This window comes from Mycteria americana, chromosome 5 (genome assembly GCF_035582795.1).
Source record: "Mycteria americana isolate JAX WOST 10 ecotype Jacksonville Zoo and Gardens chromosome 5, USCA_MyAme_1.0, whole genome shotgun sequence".
In the NCBI taxonomy this organism is placed as follows: Eukaryota; Metazoa; Chordata; class Aves; order Ciconiiformes; family Ciconiidae; genus Mycteria; species Mycteria americana.
Genome location: NC_134369.1, coordinates 49,224,909 through 49,247,678, shown reverse-complemented (window position 1 = coordinate 49,247,678; position 22,770 = coordinate 49,224,909). Strand labels below are relative to the sequence as shown.

The following is a 22,770-nucleotide window of genomic DNA, read 5'->3' as shown; positions in this document are numbered from 1 at the left end:
CCTTCTGCTGCCCTTGCTCAGCTGTACCAGCAGAGCCCCGCTGCAGGTGAGCACTGCTGCTGCAGCCCGGCCAGCTGCCAGCACTGCTGCCGAAGCACAGCGAGGACACTGTGATTCAGCTGTCAAGTTTGTCTCAAGTTAACTGAGAATGAGCTCATTGTTTCAGTTTTCAAATCATTTTGCTCTTCTTTCTTACCAAAGCTCTTACCTTGGCTGTGAACACGCTTGCTAGCCCCGCTGTTTAAGCCCATGTTTCTGTCCAGGATTTCCCAAACAGAAAACCAAACATGCACTCTACACAGTGACATCAGTGTGCTTACATCATGTCACACTCCCGCAGCCTACCAGATGTGTACAAGTAGTTCATCTGTGCATAAGAATCCTGGCAAAATACCTCTGGCCCCTTTCCCAGCCAGACAGTGCTTTAAAGAAGACAACCCTGCAGGACACAGGCAAGCCCTACCGTATGTACAGGTGCCCAGTCTTCCTGCAACTTCCTTTGTGGTCCCAGGTCAGCACAGGGATAAGTACACAATATAGAACTCCATTTCATGCCACACTCTTGATGTCTGTACACACTTTACCATGAATAATCACTTTGGAATAGTGAGTGGAAAAGGCTAGAAATGCTCTCTGTAGTTTAAAAGGCAACTCCAACAATTACATTTGGATTTTTTTAAACAGGCCCGAAAGTTTTTTTTCCTGTCTCCTCTACTGAAAGGGATGGCTACAACATGCCATTGAGATTTAAAAAAAAAAAAAAAAAAAAAAATCCCCAAAACAGTAATTCTTACCCAGTAACATTACTTACTTCTAGCTTACTAGAGGTGCTCTGCAGAAAACACTAGCAGAAAACAAAGCATGCAAGAGAAGCTCATGCCTCAAAGGGAAAACCAAGCACTTCAGTCACCCTGGAGGTTAAGCAGATTGACACTTCTGACCAGAACTAGATTTCCCCACTATCCTATAAACAAGTTTATTGCTTTAGAAGACATCTCTGGGAACTAACTCTATTAGCAGGAGAGAACAAGCAAGTGCTTTTCCCTTCCTCACCAGTCAAAGCAACAGCTGAAGTGGGGTCAGCCAGAAGTACTGCACCTTGTTTATTTTACAGGAATAAATCCCACCCCCATTGAAAGTCTACAGTTTGCTTTGGCCTGAAGCTCTTGGAGGTAGCTGACCCTGGCCCCAGAACCTGCTAGAACCGTTTTGTAGGTGGGCATTTCCCTAGCAGTGGTTTGCCGATTGTCTTGGACATCGGGTGACTAAATGATCAGCATTCTTGTAGAGCAGGCTAGCGTAAGAAAGGATTGTGTTGAAGAAGGGGATGTGCAAAGGAGGAGAGGAATAGCTTGAACAGGAGCTTAGATCCCTTCAGAAATGGGAAGGGTTTGAAACATTTACTAGCGGCAGATCAAAAGCAGAGAGAAAATGAGCAGCTGCTCAAACTAAAAACTGCATCAAGCCCATGCTCTCTATTCCCCCAGAAGCGAGGAGTAAATCACATTGGGATCAGCACTCCTCATTGGTGTTTTTCCAGACAGATCCCTCCCTCAGCCTATCGACCGACCCTTTGAACTCAAGCTGATCTGAGGACACAAGTTCCACAGTGGGTTTTTTTTTTTAAGTTAGGTTTATTTAGCAATAGAAGTATGTACATGTAAGAGAATCCCCTGCAGCACGAGACATGCACAAAGCAGTGAGGGACTGAAAGTGGTGCTGCTCAATGGCCCTCCTCATCACCTGTCATCCCACTTTACTCGGCAGCAGGGCCAAGATTAGAAAGGGACAGGTGAGAAATTTATCAGTCCACGTGGCAGAGTCTTCAAGCAGAGCCTTCCCAGCAACCGGTATTAAAATAAGCGGGCACCATAGCCAAATGTCTGTTTAATGCCCTCAAAGTAGTAGCGCTGCCAGCCTTGCTTTGTTCTTTCCTCCTCACTGGCAGGAATGCCCTTGCCTTCCAAGCACACCTCCGTCTCGCCACCTTTGTCAGTGAAGTTCAAGGTAATTGTTGCAAAGTGCCCTAGAGGAACCAAAGCAAATCTGTCAGCATTGTGTAGTATAGTATATGCTGCCCCAAGGAGCTGTTCTGCTCCTCTTCTCACACGGCACCACTTAAAAGGCTCCTCAGGATCCTTCCCAGAGGATCTATTTATGACAGCTGCAGGCCTTTCTCAGAAACAGAGGGAGGAGAGGGCTCCCTCTTCATGGGGTTCGAAGCAGTTGCAGCCACAGCTGAGCAAGCTGCTACTTCATCGTTCCTAATCCCTGGCCACTGCTCTAAGCAGTGGCTGATGATTCTGACCTGATCGTGTGGGACATGAAGCTGGGATAAGGCTGGTGCAGCTCCCAGAACACCGTGTGCTCCCCGATCATGAGCCAGAGTGCAGTGTCGCAAATGGGGCTGGAATTCTTCAAACACAGGCAAGGGCTGTAATACCACAGTCCATTTTTGGACTACTTACCAGCTGGCCAAGATTTAAATCTCCATTTCATAACAAGTTGCTTCTCAGGGACCTTGAAAAGACAGAGAAAGACTGAGTAGTAATTTTTTGCAAATCCCGCAGTCTAATAGAAAACAACTACAATTGCGTTGATCTGAAGCCTTAGAGACCCCTTGAGAAACACACACACACACAGAGGGAAAGAGATTTTAAGTGTCCTTTTCTTTCCATGCCTCTTCTAGGACAGTAGGCCATAGTACAGCCCCAAACACTGAGACAGTGTCCCTGTCCAGAAGACTTTAGTGGCAGGAGGGCTAAAGAGGAAAAGGGTCAGTTACTATCTTTAACACCCCTCCAACCCCTAGTAAATAAGTAAAATCACATGAAGACAGGGCAGATGCATGACTGGAAGCCAGATTTTCTCCCCAGACTGAAGTCCCACACATTATTCCATACTACAAGGAACGCTTCAATAGCTGCAGCAATTATAGATAGCTATTGGGCACCAGGTAGAACTCCACAATTAGCTAAACTGAAGCACTGTTACAGAACTGATATCTCAAAAATAAAAAGGCTGCCCCAAGCAAGACACACCTGCACTAGTTAGTACTTACTAGGTCAACAAACTCTCCTGTGACACTGCCATCCAGCAACTGAAACTTGCCTCCTTTATCAGCCTCCAAGGCGGCTTGTGCGTGGGTGAAAGCTTGGACCATCTGAAAAGAATTCAGGAGGACACCTGTATTACTCAACATCATCTGCTTGCAAACTTGTTGCCTAATGCCTCCCACCCAGCTACAAAAGTTCTGGAAGAGGAGGCAAGTCAATAGCATAAGGTCTTCACCAAGAAAAGACAAAAACCCTGCCTTGGCCAGAAGAGCAAGGTTATAGCCACTACAGCAGCATTCTCCCTGCCAAGGGAAAAGAACCCCTAGCTTTCATATTCTATGCAGTGTTCTGTAAGTCACACTTTGGTTTACTCTGTTGATTCCTTAATGAAACCTAGCTCTAAGAAAAGGTCATATTTTGTGCTTTTTCTGTGCTGTTGTTTTCTTTTTTTTTTTTAAAAAAAGGAGGAACAGAAGACTAAGACCATGTTTAAATAATGACACAATGCTGCTCTCTTCTTAAACTATATCATAGTGTGCAGGAGAGGGGAAGCTATTCCCGAAGTATGCTTTGATACCACCTAACCTTAAAAGGAAAAAACAAAACAAAACCAAAAAGCACACAACTGTAAATCCCAAGAGATCTGACCACATGCAGTAAGGGATACACCTACAGATGGGTGCTGACAGCAGTCTAGAACTGGCTTCTGGCTGGCATTAATCCTTTCTTGTCAACTGTGTGAAAAGATGCACACGCGAGCTTTACGCAACTGTTCTGCAAACCAGCTTTCTTATTCCATTCTCATGGATTGTGAGTCCTACAGAATGCCTTAAAAAGCTTCGTAGGAACAACCTCCTATGTGCAAAGAGCAATCCTCAGAACAAGCCTGGCATTACCTCCTGAGTAACAAATACCCGGTAGAGCTCCTCTGGGGATGTTAAGAAGGTGTCCTTCAAGCTGATCTTACACGTAGGGATCTTGACTCCTATGGATTTGGACTGTGATGTGGCAGTACTGCTGCTAGCGGCCGTCTAACAAAACAACAAGCAAAACAAACACACGCATACTTTTTTCACAAAAAATTCAACAAGTGGTTCACATATCCAAGAGAAAAAACAAAGGCCTTTGGTAAAGATGTAATTCGGTACAACCATATTTGAGTGTAAAAAGCTGATTTATCGCTCTGTTTGAATTAAGAAACACCATGCACTGCAATCAAAACAGTCAGGCCTACACCACAGATTGCCAATTCCTGAATATATATATATCCTATAAACAGCATAGGTTGCTCCTGTAAGCCCCGGAATCTAATACTGTGTACCTTTCTTCACAGATCCAAAAGCATGTTTGCACAGTTTTATTTACCTTGCGGTCTTCTGCTTTAGGAGCCACCTGAGGTGTTGTTTCCATATGTTCACCATTCACTGTGGGCAAAATCATGCCCTGGGTGAATTCTGGAAAGACAGGAATGCGCCCATGAAACTAATAAAAGATCAAGTAAACCTTTTAACTGTTCTCTGAAATACACAATCAAAAAGGCCTTCCTGGTTTCTCCCTTGCTCTTGTTAGCACCCACAACTTGAAACAGTTTAAAAAAAAAGGTAAACAGACCTCTTTTTACAAGCAATTAATTCTTCTTGCCCTCACTACTCTCCACTGAAGGCCATTATCAGAACCTGCCTAAGCTAACAGTTAGGAACTGACCTCCTCTTCCTAGCCTAGACATACCGATCACTATCTTCCACATGTTGCTCTCATATTAATGGTAGCCTTACACTTATGTGGCTTTTTTCCTCTCTCACTCTCTAATATAAATAGCAATCACATCTCAAATACTTTTATCTTGCTGGTCTAAACAAACCAAACCAAGCTTTTGCGTTTCTTTTCAGACCAGCTCTCCATTTCTCATATCACTGTAGTACAGAATAAAGTTACTTCTAACTCCATCTTTGATGTATCTTCTTTGACACCAGATGCCAGGACTACACACAGAAACCCAGGGGAGGTCTCACCAGTGCCCTGTCCAGCAGCACTAGCACTTTTGTAACTCCACCAGAAGCTTCAGCCTCTTTCAGCATCATGTTTGCTTTTTCTCCAGCTCTATCACTTCTGCCTTTACCAATTACAAGACAGTTTGCTCTTTCTCCTTCCTCTTCATCTGTTCAAACTGGCAAAATTCCATCATATAGCAGAAGTTTACTTTATCTGTATAATCTTGTATCCCGCAATACTTAGTTCCCACTTATTCTTATTTATTCCAGCCCACAAGATCATACAGTTCTTCCTGAATAACATTCTCATCTTCCACTGGGTGGCTGCATCTCCCACCCTGAACACTAAAACGCCTGAAAAAAACCAAGGGTACAGAAATTTGATCTTGGAAAAACAGCAACCAATGGTGGTTTGTACTCAGCAAAACTTGAATATCTAGCACATGTAGTGTAATATAGGTAAATGGATATAAAAAGCAACTGTAGCGTTCCCAGCCTGTACTAGAGAGCAAAGCCGAACTCAACCAAAGCACACTGATTTAACTCCAACTACTGGAATGAGATTTATCTTCTAAAAAAAAAAATTTTGATCCAGATACTGAGACAGCTCATTCAGTGACACCAACAAAACCTGCAGAGCAATTTCCAGTTGTCAGTTATTCTCAAATACAAATAACGCTAGATGCCTTTACTAGTGTGGCAAAAGAGAAAAACCTGTAACAGACTAGACAGAAGATATCACCTTCCAAGAGAGTAAGCAAGCCAAAGGCCAGATTGTGCCACGCAGTGACTGATGCTCTGGGTCACTGGGGTAGCAAACACATTTTACTGACTTTATTGTCTCTATAGTTAGGCTTCAGCATGTGAAGGACATTCTTGGTTTTAAAACATAAATCCAAAAGTGCTGTTTATTATTGGGTTATCACAAAAAGAAAAGAAAACTATTTCTGGACTGTGCTACAGTGTCTAGAGACAGAAGTGCTTCTTGCCAAATGCTAACCATTTTCAAAAGAGGCAGAAAAGTTACTGTTTTTGCTCTGACGCCTTCCTATTGAGCTGGGATGAGGAACCAATATTCACTCCTCTTGTTACGCCCATCCCTTCTTTGGCATTAGCCCATATGGATTCCCATAACACTTCTCCCTCTCAGTTACACACCTGTTTTGAGAGTGCTGATGTAAGTTTTAATTGCATCTCTAATTTTTTTTGCACCCTCTTGCTTCATCAGGGTCTTCAAGTTAGTGTCAGGCTCATCTTTAGCAAGGCTGACATGGATCTAAACAAGAAGGACAAGTGCCGATTAAGAAAGCCATACTTGCAGTCCTTTTAATTATTCAATTCAACATCACAGTTAGACTTCAGCTAAACTTTCACAAGCAGCAGTGCAGTTTTATTAATCTTTCATTTCATCTGTCTCAGCCTACAGTAATGTACGCATGTACCTAAATACCTTCACGCACTATAGAACCCTTATATCTAGAAGACAGCAATTAACTTGATAAAGATACAACGTGATGGGGAGGGACTCTTTAGGGGTGGGGTAACGGTTTTAAGCTGAAAGAAGGTAGATTTAGATTAGATAAAAGGAAGAAATTCTTCATTGTGAGGGTGGTGAGGCACTGGAACAGGTTGCCCAGAGAAGCTGTGGATGCCCCATCCCTGGAAGTGTTCAAGGCCAGATTGGATGGGGCTTTGAGCAACCTCATCTAGTGGGAGGTGTCCCTGCCCATGGCAGGGGGATTAGAACTAGATGATCTTTAAGGTCCCTTCCAACCCAAACCATTCTATGATTCTATTAACTTAAGCAGTCTCTAACACTAAAAAAGTTCTACACAAATGTTCTAAAAAAGGTAACATGGAAGGAAATATTAATGCTGTGAGGATTCCTGTTAGAACAGCCGTACAGCCAGCAGTATTAGCCTTTAGCTGTGCTTACCTCAACTTCATCGACGTCATTTTCATCTGAGAGATTAGGAATCTCCACATAACCTTTGTATTTCACACCTGTCTTTGAGGTGCCTGCAATTACAATTATGGTGTTCAGATCAACATTTCTTACTCCGGTTGTTGTAAAAGCAAACTTGTACTGTATCACAAGACAATACTTCCCTTTAGTATTATTTCCCGAATGAGATCAGTATCCTTAATCTTATACTTGAATCTGGCCTTGAAACAGGAGGGGAGAACATCACTCACCAGTCCATGCCAGCTTGATAGCCCACTCATAGAAGAAGATAAGTTTCCCTTTGCGGTTGTTAATGGAGGCCTCTCCATCCAGTTTGCTCACTTCTGTCACCTCACAAGCCCCTTCCTCACCCTCCACCCTGACAGGCAGGAGGAGAGCTTTCAGCCGCTCTGTGGACCAGTTGGAGGCATCCCGCTCCGTCCTGCCAGAGAACCGGGTAGTGTGAGAATCTAGGACAGGCCAAACCGCCAGCACACACTGGGACCACCTAGCCTTCCCCGGTCCTTCCCTCCTGCCCCGCTCCAACACACGCACACAGCCTTCCCCAGGGCACCGGGGCGCACACACACACACAGGGAGGCGGGGGCCCTCCCGGGGCATCAGCCCGGACACCCCCACCTCAGCACCAACACGCACGTAGGGGAGGGAGGGAACAGCCCCTCCGCGGGACACCGGCCGGGCAGCCTCCCTCCACCCCGGGGTCACGGGGGCCTCCCGGGCGGGTCTCGGCGCCGGCCGGCCGGGCCGCCCCGCTCCGCTCACCAGTGCCAGTTGTTGACGTTGGTGGCGTCCGCCCGCTGCTCGACGATCCAGCGCGGGTCTCCCTCCCCCCACTTGGCCATCGGGACCGCCGCCGCCTCCTCCGCACCGACCGCCCGTGGAAACTGCTAGAACCGCCGGCCGCCGCGCCACCTCCCGGCTTCCGTCACCGGCACGGTCCCTTCCGGCGCCCTTCCCCCGCCTCGCGCGCGGCCCGGCTTCTTGGTTCCGCCGCGCCGCCCCCAGCTGGCGCTGGCGCTCCCGCCCCTGCCCCGCCCCCGCCCCCGCCCCGCCGGTCGGCAGCTCCCGGAGCCGGCCGCGCCGCTCCTTACAGCCGGCCCGAATCTGGCTGCTGGCAGCCCAGACCTCAACAGCCGGCCCGGACACCGCACCGCCGCGCGCTGCCCGCTGGGACTTGTAGTCCGGCCCCGGTGGCAGCGCGGGGTGCGGGGAATGCCGGTATTCGTAGTGCGCCAGCGGGGAAACGCCGGGCTGGGCCGCGGCGGGGAGACTACCTGTCCCGGCGTGCCCTGCGCGGCAGCCGCCCTTCCTGCCCTCCGCTGCCGTGCCCTGTCGGTGGCGGTGCCTGGCGCGGGAGAGGAGGCGCGGGGAGGTACGTGGGACCGGGGGGCGGTGGGACCGGGACCGGGACCGCGACCGGGATCGGGATCGGGATCGGGATCAGGATCAGAATCAGGATCAGGGGGCAGCGGCGGGGGCGGTGATGGTGATTCCCCTCAGGCAGCCGCTCCCCTGAGGCAGCCGCGCGGTGCCGTTGCAGATGAGCAGGGCGAGGGCGGACGAGGAGGAGTACTGGCACAGCTCCAAGTTCCGGGCCTTCACCTTCGACGATGAGGATGACGAGCTCTCGCAGGTAGGGTCCGACCCCGGGTCTGCCGGGGCGCCGCGGCCCGGCGTGAGACCCCCCCCGGGCAGGGCCCCCCGTGGCCGCCTCAGCCCAGGCCTCGGCCCCGCGCTTTGCTGAGGGTCTGTGCTTCATGGATGGGGTGGATGCTCGCCTCCTGCCCTGTGTGGAGGCCAGCAAGGGCTCCTGTCTCGCCCCCCACGATAGCCAATCCGCAGTCTCATTAGAACCGTGGTTCCTCACCCGTACATCAAACTGCAGCTCCTGCTGGTTGAGCTGTCAGCGTCTGTGTAGGTGTCAGTGGATTCCCAGTGGCGAAGAAAGGCTGCTGTGTCTGTTGAACACCTACAGGTGTAAAATATCTGCTCCAGAAGAGGCAGTGGAAGCTGAAGAAGCTGTATTCAAAGCTCTGAGACTGATTGTTTGAAGGTAATAGGAAACAAAGTGCGCTCTGCAACACTGGTGCTCTTTATACAAGCTCTTTCTCTTGTCCATAGCTAAAGGAATCCAAACGGGCAGTGAATAGCCTTCGGGATATCGTCGATGATGATGATGATGATGATGACCTTGAGAGGGTCAGCTGGAGTGGAGAACCCGTGGGAAGTAAGTGCAGAAGTACTGCAAGTTATCCTTGAGACAGAGGGAGTTTAAAATTACTGCTTAAGTCATGTCGTTTAGTCGAGGTCAGGAGTACTATTTGCTATCTAATCTAATTCTAGTCTCCTCAGGTCACATTGTGAGCCACTTGATTTACCTGTGTGGATCCACTGAAAAGAGAGCAAGCAGAAGCCCAAATTACTTTAAAGGAGTGCAGACAAGTGGAGGGAATTCACTGTGTTTTTCCCAATACGTAGCCCAGCTTAGAGCAGATATTTTGGAGGTTATGGCTTGATATTCATCATGCTCAGCTGGCCTGCAGGATTCTAGGTGGTCATTTCCTTCACACTGCTGCCTGAAATGGCACCATTTAAAGTTCTCTGTGCTTTGTCCCCCCAGCACTTTAAGGAGATATTCCAAGGTTTAGTGTGTGTTTGTAGACTGACTCTTATGCTTGAAGTTTGAAAGGGAATTGTAAGCATTAAGCAAATGCGTTTCTAGTGATGATGGGAGCGACCTCATGACCCACACACGATGCTGTCTGCTGTGCTTTGAAGTTCATGACCCACAGAATATGTGGCACTTGCTAGCCAGTGCCAAATAGTGAAAATGTACATTTGGATCACCCAGAGGACCTTCAAAGAGTCTGTTCTTCTTGTCCTGTGCTGTAACTCCTCCCTCTGGTTCAGGCCATTTCTTTTCCCACACAAGGTCTCTACCTATCGGCTTTTTTGCTCTATCATCCTGTCCTAAAATGTGTCTGTTGTGCAGCTGCATGAAAAGAAGGGAAAACTGTGTCTCGAACAAGCAGGAGAGAGACATGTATTGTTGCCAGCAGCATATGCACATTGATAGCTGTTTTGTCTGTTTCGGGAGGAAAACTATCTTAGTTTTCCAGTGTTCAGGAAGGTGTGCTCTTATGCTTCTGTAATTTCAGGTAAGCCTGGATTCTCTGTCTTGCTCTGTACCTTTAGAGCAAGGATTATGCTTTACCCCATGCAACAACATATAAATGTTGGGTTGTCTATGCATTTTTTTTTTTAATGTAAGCCATAACCAGCTGTATAACATTGCCAAAATCAACCATTTCTGGAAGACAATGTGTAACTGTTTAACAAGCAGTATTACATGAGATTGGGATTCTGTGCACTGCATCTACTTAGTGCTGAGGGTCAAAGTTATCAGGATGTGCTAGTGCAGGACTGACCAGGACACACTTGGTAACATTCCTGCTGTGCCATAAGATCATTCTTTACAGACTGGTTTTCTCTTTCTCTGTTATAAATGACCTCTGTCTTCATACAGGTATCTCCTGGTCAATCAAAGAGACAGCGTCCAGCAGCACTAGCTCGCTGGAGGGCCGAGACTCCAGCCTACAGAAGGGCTCTTCCTCTTATGCTGCTTTTCCGAAACAAGTTTCCTCCTACTCCCTAAGCAGCCTATTCAAAGGTGAGGTTCCTCATATACAATATGGACAAATGGGTTTTCCCTCAAGAGTGTCAAGAAGCAATTGTCTTATGTAAGCAATTGTATTATGTCTTATGTAAATAGTTTCTCTTAAGTGTATTGCAAAACAGGGAAGCTCCGATCTCTCCTCAATGTGGGAATGTATCTCTCACTGGCCAGAAATTGGAGACTGTCTTGTGCAGAAGATCACATGCTCTTGTGGTATGGGAGGGGGCTTTGGAGATTATGGCTTCTTAAAAGCCAGGTTCCACACAACAGCAAGGTAGAGCACAGCACTGTACAGCAATCTGTTTGCATGGTGAAAAGGAGCAGGCTACAAAGGGACTGGCTTGACCCATGTGGCCCACATCTTCAGTACTGTAGAGAGGACAGGTTGATTATCCTTTATTTGGAGCTCAGCTGGCTGCTATTGATGTTATAGTTGGTTTAGCAAACACATGGTAGCAGCAGTGGTAGCATAGCTGATTATGTGGGGAACTGCATAGCAGGCCATGGGAAGACTTACACAGCTTGCAAGAGTTCAGTTCTGTTGTCTCACAGCCAGACAACAAACCAGCTTTTACCTTGTGTCTCTCTGGGGCGGTTTTTTATTCTCAACTTTGATAATAGAGTGATAATGAAAGGCATCCAAATCGCAGCCCTGGTGAACGAAGCTTTCCATGTTGCCATGGCCTAAGCAATGCTGTGTGCTTGAGCCTCTGCTCTGCAGGTAGATGAGTGAATTCAGGCTCTCTAACCTCTCCTGGCCTCAGCAACAAGAGGGCAGATAGGGCCAGGGTGTGATATGGTTTGTGATGCCACAGACAATTTCAAAGCCTTAGGCTAGAAGCAGGTGAGCCCCAGCTATGCCGGTGTAGTGTGAATCACTATACAGAGTGGCTTGTTCTACAGTGGCATAGCTGCAGCGCACTGGCTTGCAGTCTAGGCTTGTGTTCCCTCTGCAAGAGATGTTGCTGATGAAGAGACAGTCTCTCATGAGTGTTTGTTTTGATTTCAGGACGAAACAAACTTCCAAGTTTCCAGTCCTTTTCAGATGGTAAGTTTTGAATCCCTGCCTTACTTTGGGAGGGGTGCAGATTTATGTAAACTAAAGCATTTCCAAAAAAAAAGGAACTGTCATCTTCCTTATGTTGCAGAAAGGGAAAATGAATCATGGGTTGTCTGAAAGTCATTCAGCAAAGAAGCGAAAGAGTTGGCATGATGGTGTGGGGTAATCTGCTTATGTACAACTGACAACTGTTGGGTTTAGAGCAACTTTGTATTGCCATTTGGTGCTTGAGTTTGGGTCTTCTGCCATGAAAACCAAGAAAACAGCAGTTTTGGAAGTGGTTGTGAATCAGGATTTTGATGTGCTACTCAGCTTTGCCTTTCCTTCTCAGCCCTCTCTGACATGGGAGTTAAAAACTACGCCCCAGAGCTGCGCAGACCGAAAGCTGAGTACAAGGTGAGCAGCTTGTGTTTGTAGCGTGCTAAGATCAGAGTACCACCAGGAGAACTTCCTACTCTATTGGTTTCATGGGAAGTGATTAATCACTATTTCAGACAGCAGAGGGCAATGCAGGGAATAGGACAGGGAGCTGCAAAATGCAGCCTCACGGTAATTTAGGTGTTCTCTGATTTTGCTCAGAAGTAGGGAGCTTTGCTGGGGGTCTTAGTTACTCCTTCTCCTAATGAATGGCCCAGCAGTCTTTGTGAAAAGGATTTCTAAATAGTGCTTTGCCCGTAAGCTGCTTTCATGCTGGGTCAGATGAATTGGCATCACGTGTGGTTTTTAATTTTTTAAAATCTAAAGGCTTCTAAATTTCTTGTTCATGAATCACTGGGACAATACAGAGGGAGTTGCACAGAGGTGGAGTTCCAGTTGGCAGGAATGCTATTCTCCCAGATAGGCAGTGTTAGGTGTTGTAGAACCTAGTGGATTTGGGGACTGGGTGGATTCCTCCTACTAGGTGTGAGATTGTGGTTCCATGTCCCCATGTCCAGCCAGTAACAGGACCGAGCACATATTCCCAACAGATACAGACGTGCACAATACTAACACAGCTGCCCACATGCATTAACACAGGCAGAAACCAACGCCCTTAGCAACAGACACATGCACACACAACACTCAAGCCTGATCCTGAGCCTCCTTTCTGTCTGACCAGGATTGAATTCCACTAGTGGAACATAAATATGTTCTATGGGTCTCTCCAATAGCTGGTCTTAGACATCCAGTTTGTTTTGTAGCTGAATCCCAGACCCCAGTCTCCTCCAGTTGCTGGCACCTGGATACTTGAGCCCCTAGGGTTCATGGTTCCATTCTGGTTCCTGGTACTCAGACTGCTTATTCTACTCACTGGCTGGTTGAGCTTGAAGTTCACTAGCGTTAATACGAACACATATGCTTGGAATAGAGAGCCCACCCACACAGAAAGAGGGTTTAATATAGAATTTAATGAGAATATAAGACAGACTGCAGTGATCCATTGCAGGGCTCAGTCAGGCACACTAACTAGCCACTTGTTTAAACTTGGCTGGCACGCTATGGCCCCTTTCCCCTCTATTTTCCCATGCTTGTTCCTGCCCAATTCATTTTGATCCCTCCCTTTCCCTGCTTTTTGTCTTTCCCATAAACTTCCATAACAAACTTCACACATTTACACAACCCTCTTGAAACATCCCAGGATTCTCTTTCCCCTGCATCTCATACTAAGTCCTGTGCCTCTTTAGGGCTGCATGGTGTTTGGGGAAAGTTTCTTTGGTTTACTCATCTTGGAGGGTTTTACACAATGACCTAATCTGTCTCATTTGATGGTGGCAAGGAGCAGCCAAGTCAGTGTGCTCAGATTGCACTGATTAGGTTACTAGGTTTTCTCCACCTGTCCTTGGCCATCTGATCCTCACCGGGTTGGTGTGTTTATGTTGATTAGCCATTAATCGCATAACCTAACAGGCAGCAGTTCCTGAAAGCACAGCAGGAGAAATAAGTGTGCCCTGTTGTGTTCTGTGCCTGCAGAGGCAGTGAAGCAGTAAGGAGAAGGGTTGTACAGCCCCTTAAAAGCAGGTAGGAGTATTGTAAGTGGGGTGGAACAAAGAAGGGAAAGTTAGTGGCAGCTTTGAACCAATGTCCTGACAGTGACAGGCTGAGGAGCTGCCTCTGCCTAGGGGTACTGGAGGGAACCCTGGTGTTCAGGACATTTGATGCTCAGCTATACATTGACTTGAGAGACTCGTGTGCAGTGGTCCCCTAATAGGACTGGGTCAGCCTTTTTTTTTCTTTAGATTGGGGCATTCAGTAAATCTTCAGTGAATTTAAAATTCTGTGTCCTCAGAGCTGGTTCTGGTTACTCCCTTTCTCTGGCTCTTTTGAGGCAGAAAGCTGAATTACAACCGCTGGCTCGAGTGCCTCCCAAAGACTTAGATGCCTTCTTGGAGTCTGAGTTCAGGAGTGGCCCAGGCCACTGCCACTTTTTATCCAGTGCTTCCAGATCGTAGCGTCTGCAGGTTGCAGGGGAAGAACTTTGGTCATTGCAGCAGCGGTAGAATATTACCCTAAGATGGTCTCACTACAGGCTTCAGTGCTCTTGTCACATTGCACTAGTCCTGTGTGACTCTCCAGGCACTTGCCTGAGGCTGCTGTCCCTTCGTTCTCCACACTGCTGTGGAAGGCTCACCACCAGAAGTCTGTCTGAATTGTAACAAACTGACTCCTTCCCCCTCAGTTTTGGGTTTGTCAGTTTTGCATTTATTTTGTTTGTCCTTCTGAAAGCAACATTGGAGCTTTAATTTGCAAGGAGGACAACCTGTTGAAATTCTTCTTATAAAGGATATGATGACGGGCCTTACTGAGGCAATAGAAAGACTCTGTGTTAACATCTGAGTCTCTAGCTTCCCTCCCCACCAGCATGCAGATTCTGAGGGCCCAGCATCTGCACCTGAACACTGTAGGGACACATCCTACTAACAACCCCCCTGGAGCAGCTGAATGATAAGTCTGAGAAGCTACACGTGGGCCATCACTCTGATCCAGCACAAGTGGAAAGCGGCTTGGGGACTGCTGGCTCAAGAGCTCTTTATTTTTCTTGTGGCAGGATTACAGCAGTGATTGGAGCCCCAAAGATACAGTCAGGCGAATGCAGAGGGGCAAGGTAAGGACTTTCCACTCCCACCTGCAAGAGATGGAGGGTGGGTGGTCCTAAACTGCTTTACACTTCCCTATGCTCCTGGCTGTTCCGGGAGCAGGGAGGGGATCCATGTTGCTTGCAGCATCTAGCAGGGACAGTGCTCTGCCTGTCTGCTGCTTTGCCAGGTGGCAGTGCTGGGATCACACTAGCTCAGGAGCAGCAGGAGACCTTCAAGGTTTCATTGTGGTGTTTACTTGAGTCATCCCCTCAGCTAGGCTCTGACAGGAGGTATCTGTACTTCTGTGTCCCTCTCTACCCTTTTCTGCTCCCTGGGGCTGGGTTTATGGAAAAAATCCGAGGGTGTGGGGCTTTACTTAACTTCTTAGTTGGTGGTAAATGGAGGGAGGAAGACAGAAGCAATCTTGGTTACACTGGAGCTGGAATCTTAGTCTCAGCTGCCTCCATTTGCAGTGAGCACACAGAGAGCTTGTGGTTTTACTCTGCGTGTGTTTCCTCAAAGGCTGAGGTGAACTAAAGGCTGAGAGAGGCCACAATTACGGGGTAAGAAGAAGGGAGGAAGAATCTTACAACTCTACTTTTCTGTTCTCCTCTGTGGAAAGGGCCCTGCAGAGTTCCCTCCTCCTGTGGTGTGCAGGGAAGTTTTGCCTTGTTACAAGGGTGTTTGTACTGAATGTACAATATCTGCTGTCCTAGCCTGGGCAGTAATGAGGGCTAACTCTGCAACCACTGTGGACAGATTCCCAGGGGTCATGCAGCACGTGGTTTCAGCTAAATGAGAAGTTCTCCACTGGTTGGGAAGGCAGTTATTCATGTTGCTGAAGGGCTCATGGGAGTACCTTGGGGGTTGGTTCAGCCTGGGGATTGTCTGATGTCCCATATGCCTACTTATAGCTCTTCTGTCTCCAGGTCTGCTCTCTAGAGAGATTTCGCTCCCTACAGGACAAGCTGGTGCTCTTGGATGAAGCTGTGGCAGGGCATGATGGGAATGTCATTACAGCTGTGAGTCCTGCTGGGGCCATATAGGGCTGGGACTCCCTGGGTGACCCCACAGAGCTTGTGTGAATGCAGTCAGTTGGCCACCTAATTTTGCAAGATGGGGGGGTTGTTCTTTACTTAAAACCAAGAAGTTGCTGAAAAGTGTCAAAGCTTAAGTCTGGGAAGTCCCATATTCCTGCTGGCTTTCCTGCCGCTCTGCAGAATTCATGTCAGGTTAATAACAAGGAACCTGATGCTTCAGCCTTACAGATCTTTGCAGAAACTTCTTGAAGGCCAAGGTTTGATCTGCTCATTGCAGCACAGAAGATTTGAGGGGCCTCTCCAGTTTATCTGGCTTCCAAAGCATCAGGCAGCAAATGGGACTGTGTCAGAGCTTCCCTCATCCAGGTCTTTTAAGTCCTTGGATCTCCTGTGGAAAGGTTTTACTTTGTAAATCTTGGTCTCACTTATCTAAGCTCCAGAGAAGGAGCTTAGGCAGGCATCCAGGCAGCTGGGGCCCTGGCTTATGCTTGTCCTGTGTCCAGTGGGTAGCAGAATTCAGTTCAGTGCTGTAAGAGCTGTGTCTTCAGAGGCCCTTTGCAAAAGCTTCCCCAGGCCTTGACCAGTTTGCTGTCTGTCTGTCTTAATTTTGGTGAAGACTGATCTGGTCAGCTGAGAGCTGCCTCTCTGTGCTCACAGGTCCTGATATTCCTGAAACGGACACTAAAGAGAGGTAAGTGTGACTGGGGCCAGGGTTTTTATAGTGTGTTTCAGTTAAGGGCAGAGAGGCTAGTTCTTTCACTGGGTGCAAGTCACAATGAGAGCATCTGGGGTATTGCTACTTTACTGAGCATGAAATATTTTTGCAGTGAGTGTAAAATGGGAGGGGGGATGGTGATGTCCACGAAGGCCTCAGAGAGGAGCTTTACGCAGTGGTAGGTGGTAGTGGTGATGGGGTGAATGCAAATTAATCTGTAGGGGTAGCACACTGCTGTGAATTCAGCTGGCAGCCTAGTGAACAGGCTCTTCTTCTGTGCTCTAGCCTCCAAGACTGTGCTTTGAGATGGGATGAGGTTGTTGAATCCTGCCAATGGCTTGCAACTCCATGCACCACACTTAGCCCCCTCTGGCTTGGTAGTGCTAACTTACTTTACCCACCTGTACGTATCTCTCTCTCCTGTAGAGATCTTGTTTCGGGAGCTGGAGGTGCGGCAGGTGGCCTTGTGTCATCTGATCCATTTCCTCAAAGAAACGGGTGAGCAGAAGTTGCTTCTGGATCTGCTCAGGTAAGCCTCTTGCCCAGCCTTGTGCCGGGGCTGAGCACGCTACTAGGAACCTGCCTCCAAGTTAATGGTCGCTCATTCCCTTTTGCAGGTTCCTAGACAGGACTGAGGAAGTTGCTGTGAGTATTCCCAGGAGCAGAAGCTCCCTTTCCTCAGTGAAGAGGGAGTATAGTGGGCAGGGGGAGGCTGGCTGCAGGGTGTCTGGTAGGCAAGAGATTTGCCATCCCCATTTTGCCCTCTGGAGCCCTGTACCTCCCAAATCCATGAGAACAGACTTCTTTTCCCTCTCCCTCCAGCTGTCCCAGTACCGGGAGCATTTGAACATCCAGGATGTAGAAAAAAGGAGGGAATTTCTGAAAGGCTGCATTGGGTAAGAAAAAATGTGAGAGGGTGGGAGGGATGTGGGTGCTTCACAGAAGGTGGAAAATTAGACCTCTGTCCCAGTGCCACAGCTTATGTAGTTTGAGAGCTGATGTTGGTTTTGCCTCAGTGGGAGTGGGGTGTTGTGTACACAATGTAGACCAGAGAGGAAGAATTTGTGGTGATCACTAGTCCAGCAGCTTTTGCTGCTTACTTGGGGGCAAAGATGCTTCAGGGACCTTCTGATCATTGACCCTTCAGGTTGTGAAGGATGAAAGCTTGGGTGCCTGAGCACTTGAGGAAATTGGTAGCATCAGCTTTAGGTTGTTCTGTGAGAGATGCCACATAATTTTTCCTTCTCTGGAGCCTGTCTAGGAGAGAGCCAGTTGGAGAGGGCAGTGGGGCAGGAGTTTGAGTTACCCACTGGTCATTCAGGCTGGGGAGAATGGGAGGTGTTCCCCACATCTCTGTCTGTGGGGAGCATGTTTGGTAGAGAAGAGCATCCTTCTAAGTGTACTGTGTTAAGAGCTGCTGACAGTGCCTCCTTCCTCCATGTCTGGCCAGGCTGCCATTTTCAGCTGAGGATACCTCCCACATCCAAGACCATTATACTCTGTTGGAGCGACAGATCATTATTGAGGTATGAAATCTTCCCTGCTGGTCAGGAGATGACTGGAACTAGCTCAAGATCTCTATCTGTCCATAACTTATACCACTTTGGATCTCACCAGCCTGCCCTGGCTAGTGTAGTTTAACTGCTATCCAAGCTGCTGTGCCAGGAACATGTGTGAAATACCAGACCTGAGGCTTCATGGCATGTTGAGGCTGTGCTTGTGCATTGCTATCACAACACTCTCCCCAGGTCTCTACCCTGCAGCTAGGTCAGGCAGTTGCCTTGGCTCATGTTCACCCTCTCTGTCTTCTCGTTTCCTCAGGCCCATGATCGGCACTTGGAGGCGGCTGGGCAGTCAGAGATATTTCGGAAATACCCTCGCAAGGCTTCAATTCTCAACATGCCACTAGTGACCACCCTCTTCTATTCCTGTTTCTACCACTACACAGAGGCTGAGGTGAGGATGATGTGGGAGAGGAGAAGGGTTACATCTCATCCCTGTAGCCATCAATATGTGGGGTTGTTAAGCTGGGGCATGTTAAGGAAAGAAGGGGAGGGAGGTCATATTTCATCCCGCAGAGAGACCTAGAGGAACCCAGCTCCCCTTGTCCATCTGGGACCAGTTTGGAATTTTCTTTTGTGCTCTAAGATGGGACATTCAACCTGGGATAGCCTGTCAGGGAGTTGCCTCCTAGAAACTGCTGTCTTTTACTTCTGAGCCAGAATTAGCCCTTAATCGCATGAGGCTGAGGTGTGTGATACTGGTCTTGGGAGTGCTGGAGGTGCACCAGTTCAGGATGTAGGGGAAACCAAACCAGAGGGCTAATGGGGTGGGATAGTTGCTCTCTTCTGCCAACTGTTTCCTCCTGTGGCACTGACATTTGCAAAAAGCAGTAAAAACTGTGGAAGATTCACCTTGTGCAAGGCAAATGCCTTACAACAGGTGTCTGAACCTCTCCTGTGGCCTGCCCTGCTGAGTTTGCACTGACTTGTCTGCTCTCTAGGGAACGTTCAGCAGCCCGACCAACTTGAAGAAGACATTTAAGGTACGTCAGTCTCCTGCTGTTGTGGCAGCACTAGCTGAAAATGCGGGCAGCCAAATTGTATTTAGCAAGGGGGCTGGGTAGGAGGAGTTTGAGGGGCTCAGCACTGAGATAGGGAGGGAGGCAGGCATGGCATCCTCCTTAGCAGGGCCATTCTGGAGACTCAGAAAGGCAAGTGGGAGCCATGTGGAGGCTTTCACTGGGTGCACTCTGGCTGCAGCAGCACTTGCAAATCCCCACCTCCTGCTCTCTGCAATGCTAGCCCTGGCCTTGGGCAGCATCTCACCTCCTTGCCTGGCTGTTCGGGTGGGTCCTGACAGGGCTGGGGACAGATGCCATTCCTGTCCAACCCTCACAGGCCTTCTGAGCTGTGCTAGTGCTCTGACTGCAGCTTTCTGCCTTGCAGATTCCTGATAAGCAGTATGTGCTGACTGCCCTGGCTGCCCGTGCTAAGCTGCGAGCCTGGGATGATGTGGATGCCCTCTTCACCACCAAGGTGAGCTGCGGGAAGCCTTGCTGGGGACTTAATTCCAAGTACTGATATCTACATTCCAAGTACTGATATCTACTACTGATAGCTGGCTTGTTCTGGAGTTACTGGACAGACTGGTTTTATTTCAGCAGGGCCTAGCACCTCTGCTGCAGGGTGTTGCAATGCATTCCTCCTCTCCTTGCCTAAGACCTCTGCTGGCCCTGGCTTGGCTGCAGCAACAAGGTCGGAGAAGGGGGCTGCCCTCGTGCTCTCTTACCTAAGGGTTCACAGCCAACCTGTGCCCAGCTACTGCATGAAGGGCTCTGCCAGTGGTTCATGTGGTGGCTGGTGGCATACGTTGCTGGCACTGAGGAAAAACATTTTTCTTGTGGCTGGAGGGATTGCCCTTTAGGAGTAACATAGGATTTGGCTCTCATTTCAGAACTGGCTGGGCTACACCAAGAAGAAGGCACCTATTGGCTTCCACCGGGTGGTGGAGATCTTGCAGAGGAACAATGCTCCTGTGCAGGTGAGCAAGGAACCGCTGCTTATGTCCTCCTGCTCTTTGTTGGGATTTGGGGTGTGAATGATTCCCCAAGTGAGCTGCTCCCTAGCTGGGAGTGGGAGAACAGCTTGCCAAGCTGGCTCTGCCAGGTGGGCCAGCACTCAGCTGAGTGACCCATGCATCAAAAGGAAACATAGGTGGTAGTGGGGGCTGGGTCCTAGCTCTGACTGCAAGAGGGACAACAGTCCTAGAGTTGTCTGGGAGCTCCCTCCCCACAGTGCATTACCACCTTTGTTTGCTACATTAACTTTTCTTATGCTTAATCTGGCTGGCAATGGTTAACCTGATCCATAGGAACGAGGTAGCCTAGGACTCTGAACTTTGTGAGCAAAGCTTTACTGCCTCTGCAGTCCTGAGCAGTCTTGTCCTGCTCACTTGTTGCCTTAGGAAGGAAGGGGTCAAGTCTGTGTGACCAGTGACTGTGAAAGGTTTTGTACTGGGGTGAGAGAACAAGGCAGGAGATACCTGCAGAAGGGAGCTGAGACACTCTTCCTTCCCTTGCAGGTGCTGCAGGAGTACGTGCGTCTGGTGGAGGATGTGGAGACACGGTTGAACCTCGCCACCAAGTACAAGTGCCATGATGTTGTCATTGAGGTAGGTCCCTGCTGTGAGTGTGAAGAGATGGGACGAGCCTGCTTTTTCTCCCAAGCTTTCCCGTGCTCTGCCATGTGCCACTGCTGTCATGTGCCTGGTGGGGTTTGTTTATCCCTGTGGCCTGGGAGCAGTGATACCATTCTCAGTGGAAGCCAAGTGAGCCAGGAGAGTGGCTCCTAGTGTTTGTGCTGTGGAATTGTGCTGTGGTGGGAACTTGAGGGGGGATTGAAGAGTTGCCCTGCCTCATCTACAGGGCACCATCTAACTGTGGAAGTGTCCTCTTCACTCAGCTGGGTGCTGGTTTTCCTGTTTATCTAGACGTACAGGGATCTAAAGGATCGCATCCAGCTGACAGCATATAAATGCAAGGTGGAGCGAGGCTCTGCAGAAGAAGAGAAGATAAACAGCATTCTCAATAACGTGGTAAGAAACGCCTACTTTTTCTTCCAGAGACTCCCATCAGAAATGGCCATAGATTAGGTGTAAGGGCATGTCCTACATACTTTTTATCCCTTCTGGGAAGCTAATTTTATGTTTGGGGTTGAATTCAGTGTAGGAATGGAGGGTGAAACTGATAGAAATAGCACCCTCTGGCCATAGTTGTCCTTGTCAGGGATTGGGACTCACTAACTTGGCCCCTGAGGAGTCTGTGTTCAGCACTGACGTTAGCCGTGTCTCGTTCTCTCTTTTAGCAAATCCGATGGAAGAACTGAGCACCTGTGAAGCAGCCTGCTTGGCCATTGCCTTGCCAGTGAAAGAGGAAACTGCAAAACCCAGTCCAGTGCCAACAGACCAACTCTGTTACTACTCATTGCATGATCAACGTTTGTCAGTGACAGTGGGTGCCTGTGGCTTGTGGGACAGTGGCATTCAGGCTGGTTGAAGGCAGCTGCTCCAATGTAGCCAGCGAAACCATGGTACTGATCCACCAGGGCTGATTCTTTTTGGAATCTGATTCTCTTTAACTTGGCTGTAAGCCAGGCATCGCTTTTGTTTACGGAGGGAAGTTGCTGGGCACAGCAAGGTTACGTTTGCTCTGGGTGGTGCCTGGGCTTATCCTTACAAGAGGAACAGGTCAGTCACACTCCTGGGTCTCTCCACCAGACATTGCTGACCAGTCCCTGTAACACTTGAGCTGGCTTGGGCATCACTAGTCATGGCTGTGGCTGGAGTAAAGCCTACTGGACTGTGTTCTCCCTGCATCAAAGACTGTGTTGGGGGAAAGGACCAGCTGCACCTTGAAGCTTATTTTTTGTTTGTTTGTTTGTTCTGGCTCACCCCAGGAAAAGACATGTTGTATGAACTCCTGCAGGGAGCCAGGACAGCAGCCTCTGCCAGTATCCTTGTGCTGGCACTCTGCAGCTGTTGGAGGATCCCTTTATCAGGGAAGAACAGGCACCTGGTGTGGAGCTGGTCAGAGCTCTGCTGGGTTAGATGGAGAGCAAGGAGGGACCCCTCTCAGTTGGCACAAACCTGCTGGCCCAGCAGCTCTTTTCTCTGAGAGTGTTATGCCAGGAAGGATTGAATTGCACTTTCTCAGAAACACAACTCCTCAGGCAACTGCTGGCTTCATCCTTCCAGACCTCACTTCAATTCCTTAAATAAAGCTGTCTCTTTCTCCTTGGGCTGTTTATTTCCTTCCTACACTGAGCACTTTGTCACTCTGTGTGCTAACCTGAGCAACGCTCCCACAAAGTGAGTATGCAGGGTGTTTTCTCATGTCCTGAAAAGCACAGTGCATGTCATCATGGAGTGGCTTTGCTTGTAGCAGTACCTTATTTCACACCTTCAATGCCATCAGTACAGATGAATTAATTTTAATGTAGGAGAGTTTGCTGCCACAGGGGTGGTCACACAAAGGTGAAGGTTATATGTAGCCATGTACCAGTCTGAGGGAAGGTTTGGGTTCTAGCCTCCCTCCTGCACTGTGCACTCTCAATTTTTTTCTGTTGGTTTTTGGGTTTTTTTCTCACAGCATTGTCTAGGTTGGAAGGGACCTCTTGATCATCTAGTCCAGTCCTGCTCAAGCAGGGTCAC

At 48.6% G+C, this 22,770-nt stretch overlaps 2 protein-coding genes across 3 annotated transcripts; one reads left to right on the top strand and one right to left on the bottom strand.

Moving 5' to 3' along the window:
- Positions 1-1,624: 1,624 nt before the first annotated feature.
- On the bottom strand, positions 1,625-8,026 carry AHSA1 (activator of HSP90 ATPase activity 1). Its single transcript, XM_075503337.1, has 9 exons — positions 7,776-8,026; positions 7,244-7,434; positions 6,984-7,066; positions 6,206-6,323; positions 4,422-4,510; positions 3,953-4,087; positions 3,062-3,163; positions 2,469-2,520; positions 1,625-2,026 (listed from the first exon to the last, which is right to left on the bottom strand). The coding sequence occupies exons 1-9, from the start codon at positions 7,853-7,855 to the stop codon at positions 1,854-1,856; spliced, it is 1,023 nt and encodes a 340-aa protein (XP_075359452.1). The 5' UTR covers positions 7,856-8,026; the 3' UTR covers positions 1,625-1,853.
- A 49-nt stretch (positions 8,027-8,075) lies between these two features.
- On the top strand, positions 8,076-22,358 carry VIPAS39 (VPS33B interacting protein, apical-basolateral polarity regulator, spe-39 homolog). 2 transcript variants are annotated; one of them, XM_075503335.1, is made up of 20 exons: positions 8,080-8,385; positions 8,554-8,646; positions 9,135-9,240; positions 10,540-10,683; positions 11,699-11,737; positions 12,081-12,145; positions 14,775-14,831; positions 15,735-15,827; positions 16,503-16,536; positions 16,987-17,089; positions 17,178-17,205; positions 17,383-17,456; positions 18,011-18,086; positions 18,382-18,516; positions 19,064-19,105; positions 19,509-19,598; positions 20,017-20,103; positions 20,644-20,733; positions 21,052-21,156; positions 21,426-22,358. In XM_075503335.1, the coding sequence occupies exons 2-20, from the start codon at positions 8,554-8,556 to the stop codon at positions 21,444-21,446; spliced, it is 1,482 nt and encodes a 493-aa protein (XP_075359450.1). In that variant the 5' UTR covers positions 8,080-8,385; the 3' UTR covers positions 21,447-22,358. The 2 variants fall into 2 exon arrangements, with proteins under 2 accessions (XP_075359451.1, XP_075359450.1); XM_075503336.1 differs by lacking the exon at positions 19,064-19,105 and having other exon boundaries at positions 8,076-8,385.
- Positions 22,359-22,770: the final 412 nt, after the last annotated feature.

Excerpts from the sequence above, each read along its gene's own strand:
- VIPAS39 (XM_075503335.1), top strand. The coding sequence starts at position 8,554 with ATGAGCAGGGCGAGGGCGGACGAGGAGGAGTACTGGCACAGCTCCAAG. Across the intron at positions 8,647-9,134 it reads AGGATGACGAGCTCTCGCAG|CTAAAGGAATCCAAACGGGC; the intron begins GTAGGGTCCGAC and ends TCTTGTCCATAG. Across the intron at positions 19,106-19,508 it reads ACTTGAAGAAGACATTTAAG|ATTCCTGATAAGCAGTATGT; the intron begins GTACGTCAGTCT and ends TCTGCCTTGCAG.
- AHSA1 (XM_075503337.1), bottom strand. The coding sequence starts at position 7,855 with ATGGCCAAGTGGGGGGAGGGAGACCCGCGCTGGATCGTCGAGCAGCGG. Across the intron at positions 7,435-7,775 it reads AACGTCAACAACTGGCACTG|GACGGAGCGGGATGCCTCCA; the intron begins GTGAGCGGAGCG and ends GTTCTCTGGCAG. Across the intron at positions 2,521-3,061 it reads CAGGAGAGTTTGTTGACCTA|GTCCCTGAGAAGCAACTTGT; the intron begins GTAAGTACTAAC and ends TGTCTTTTCAAG.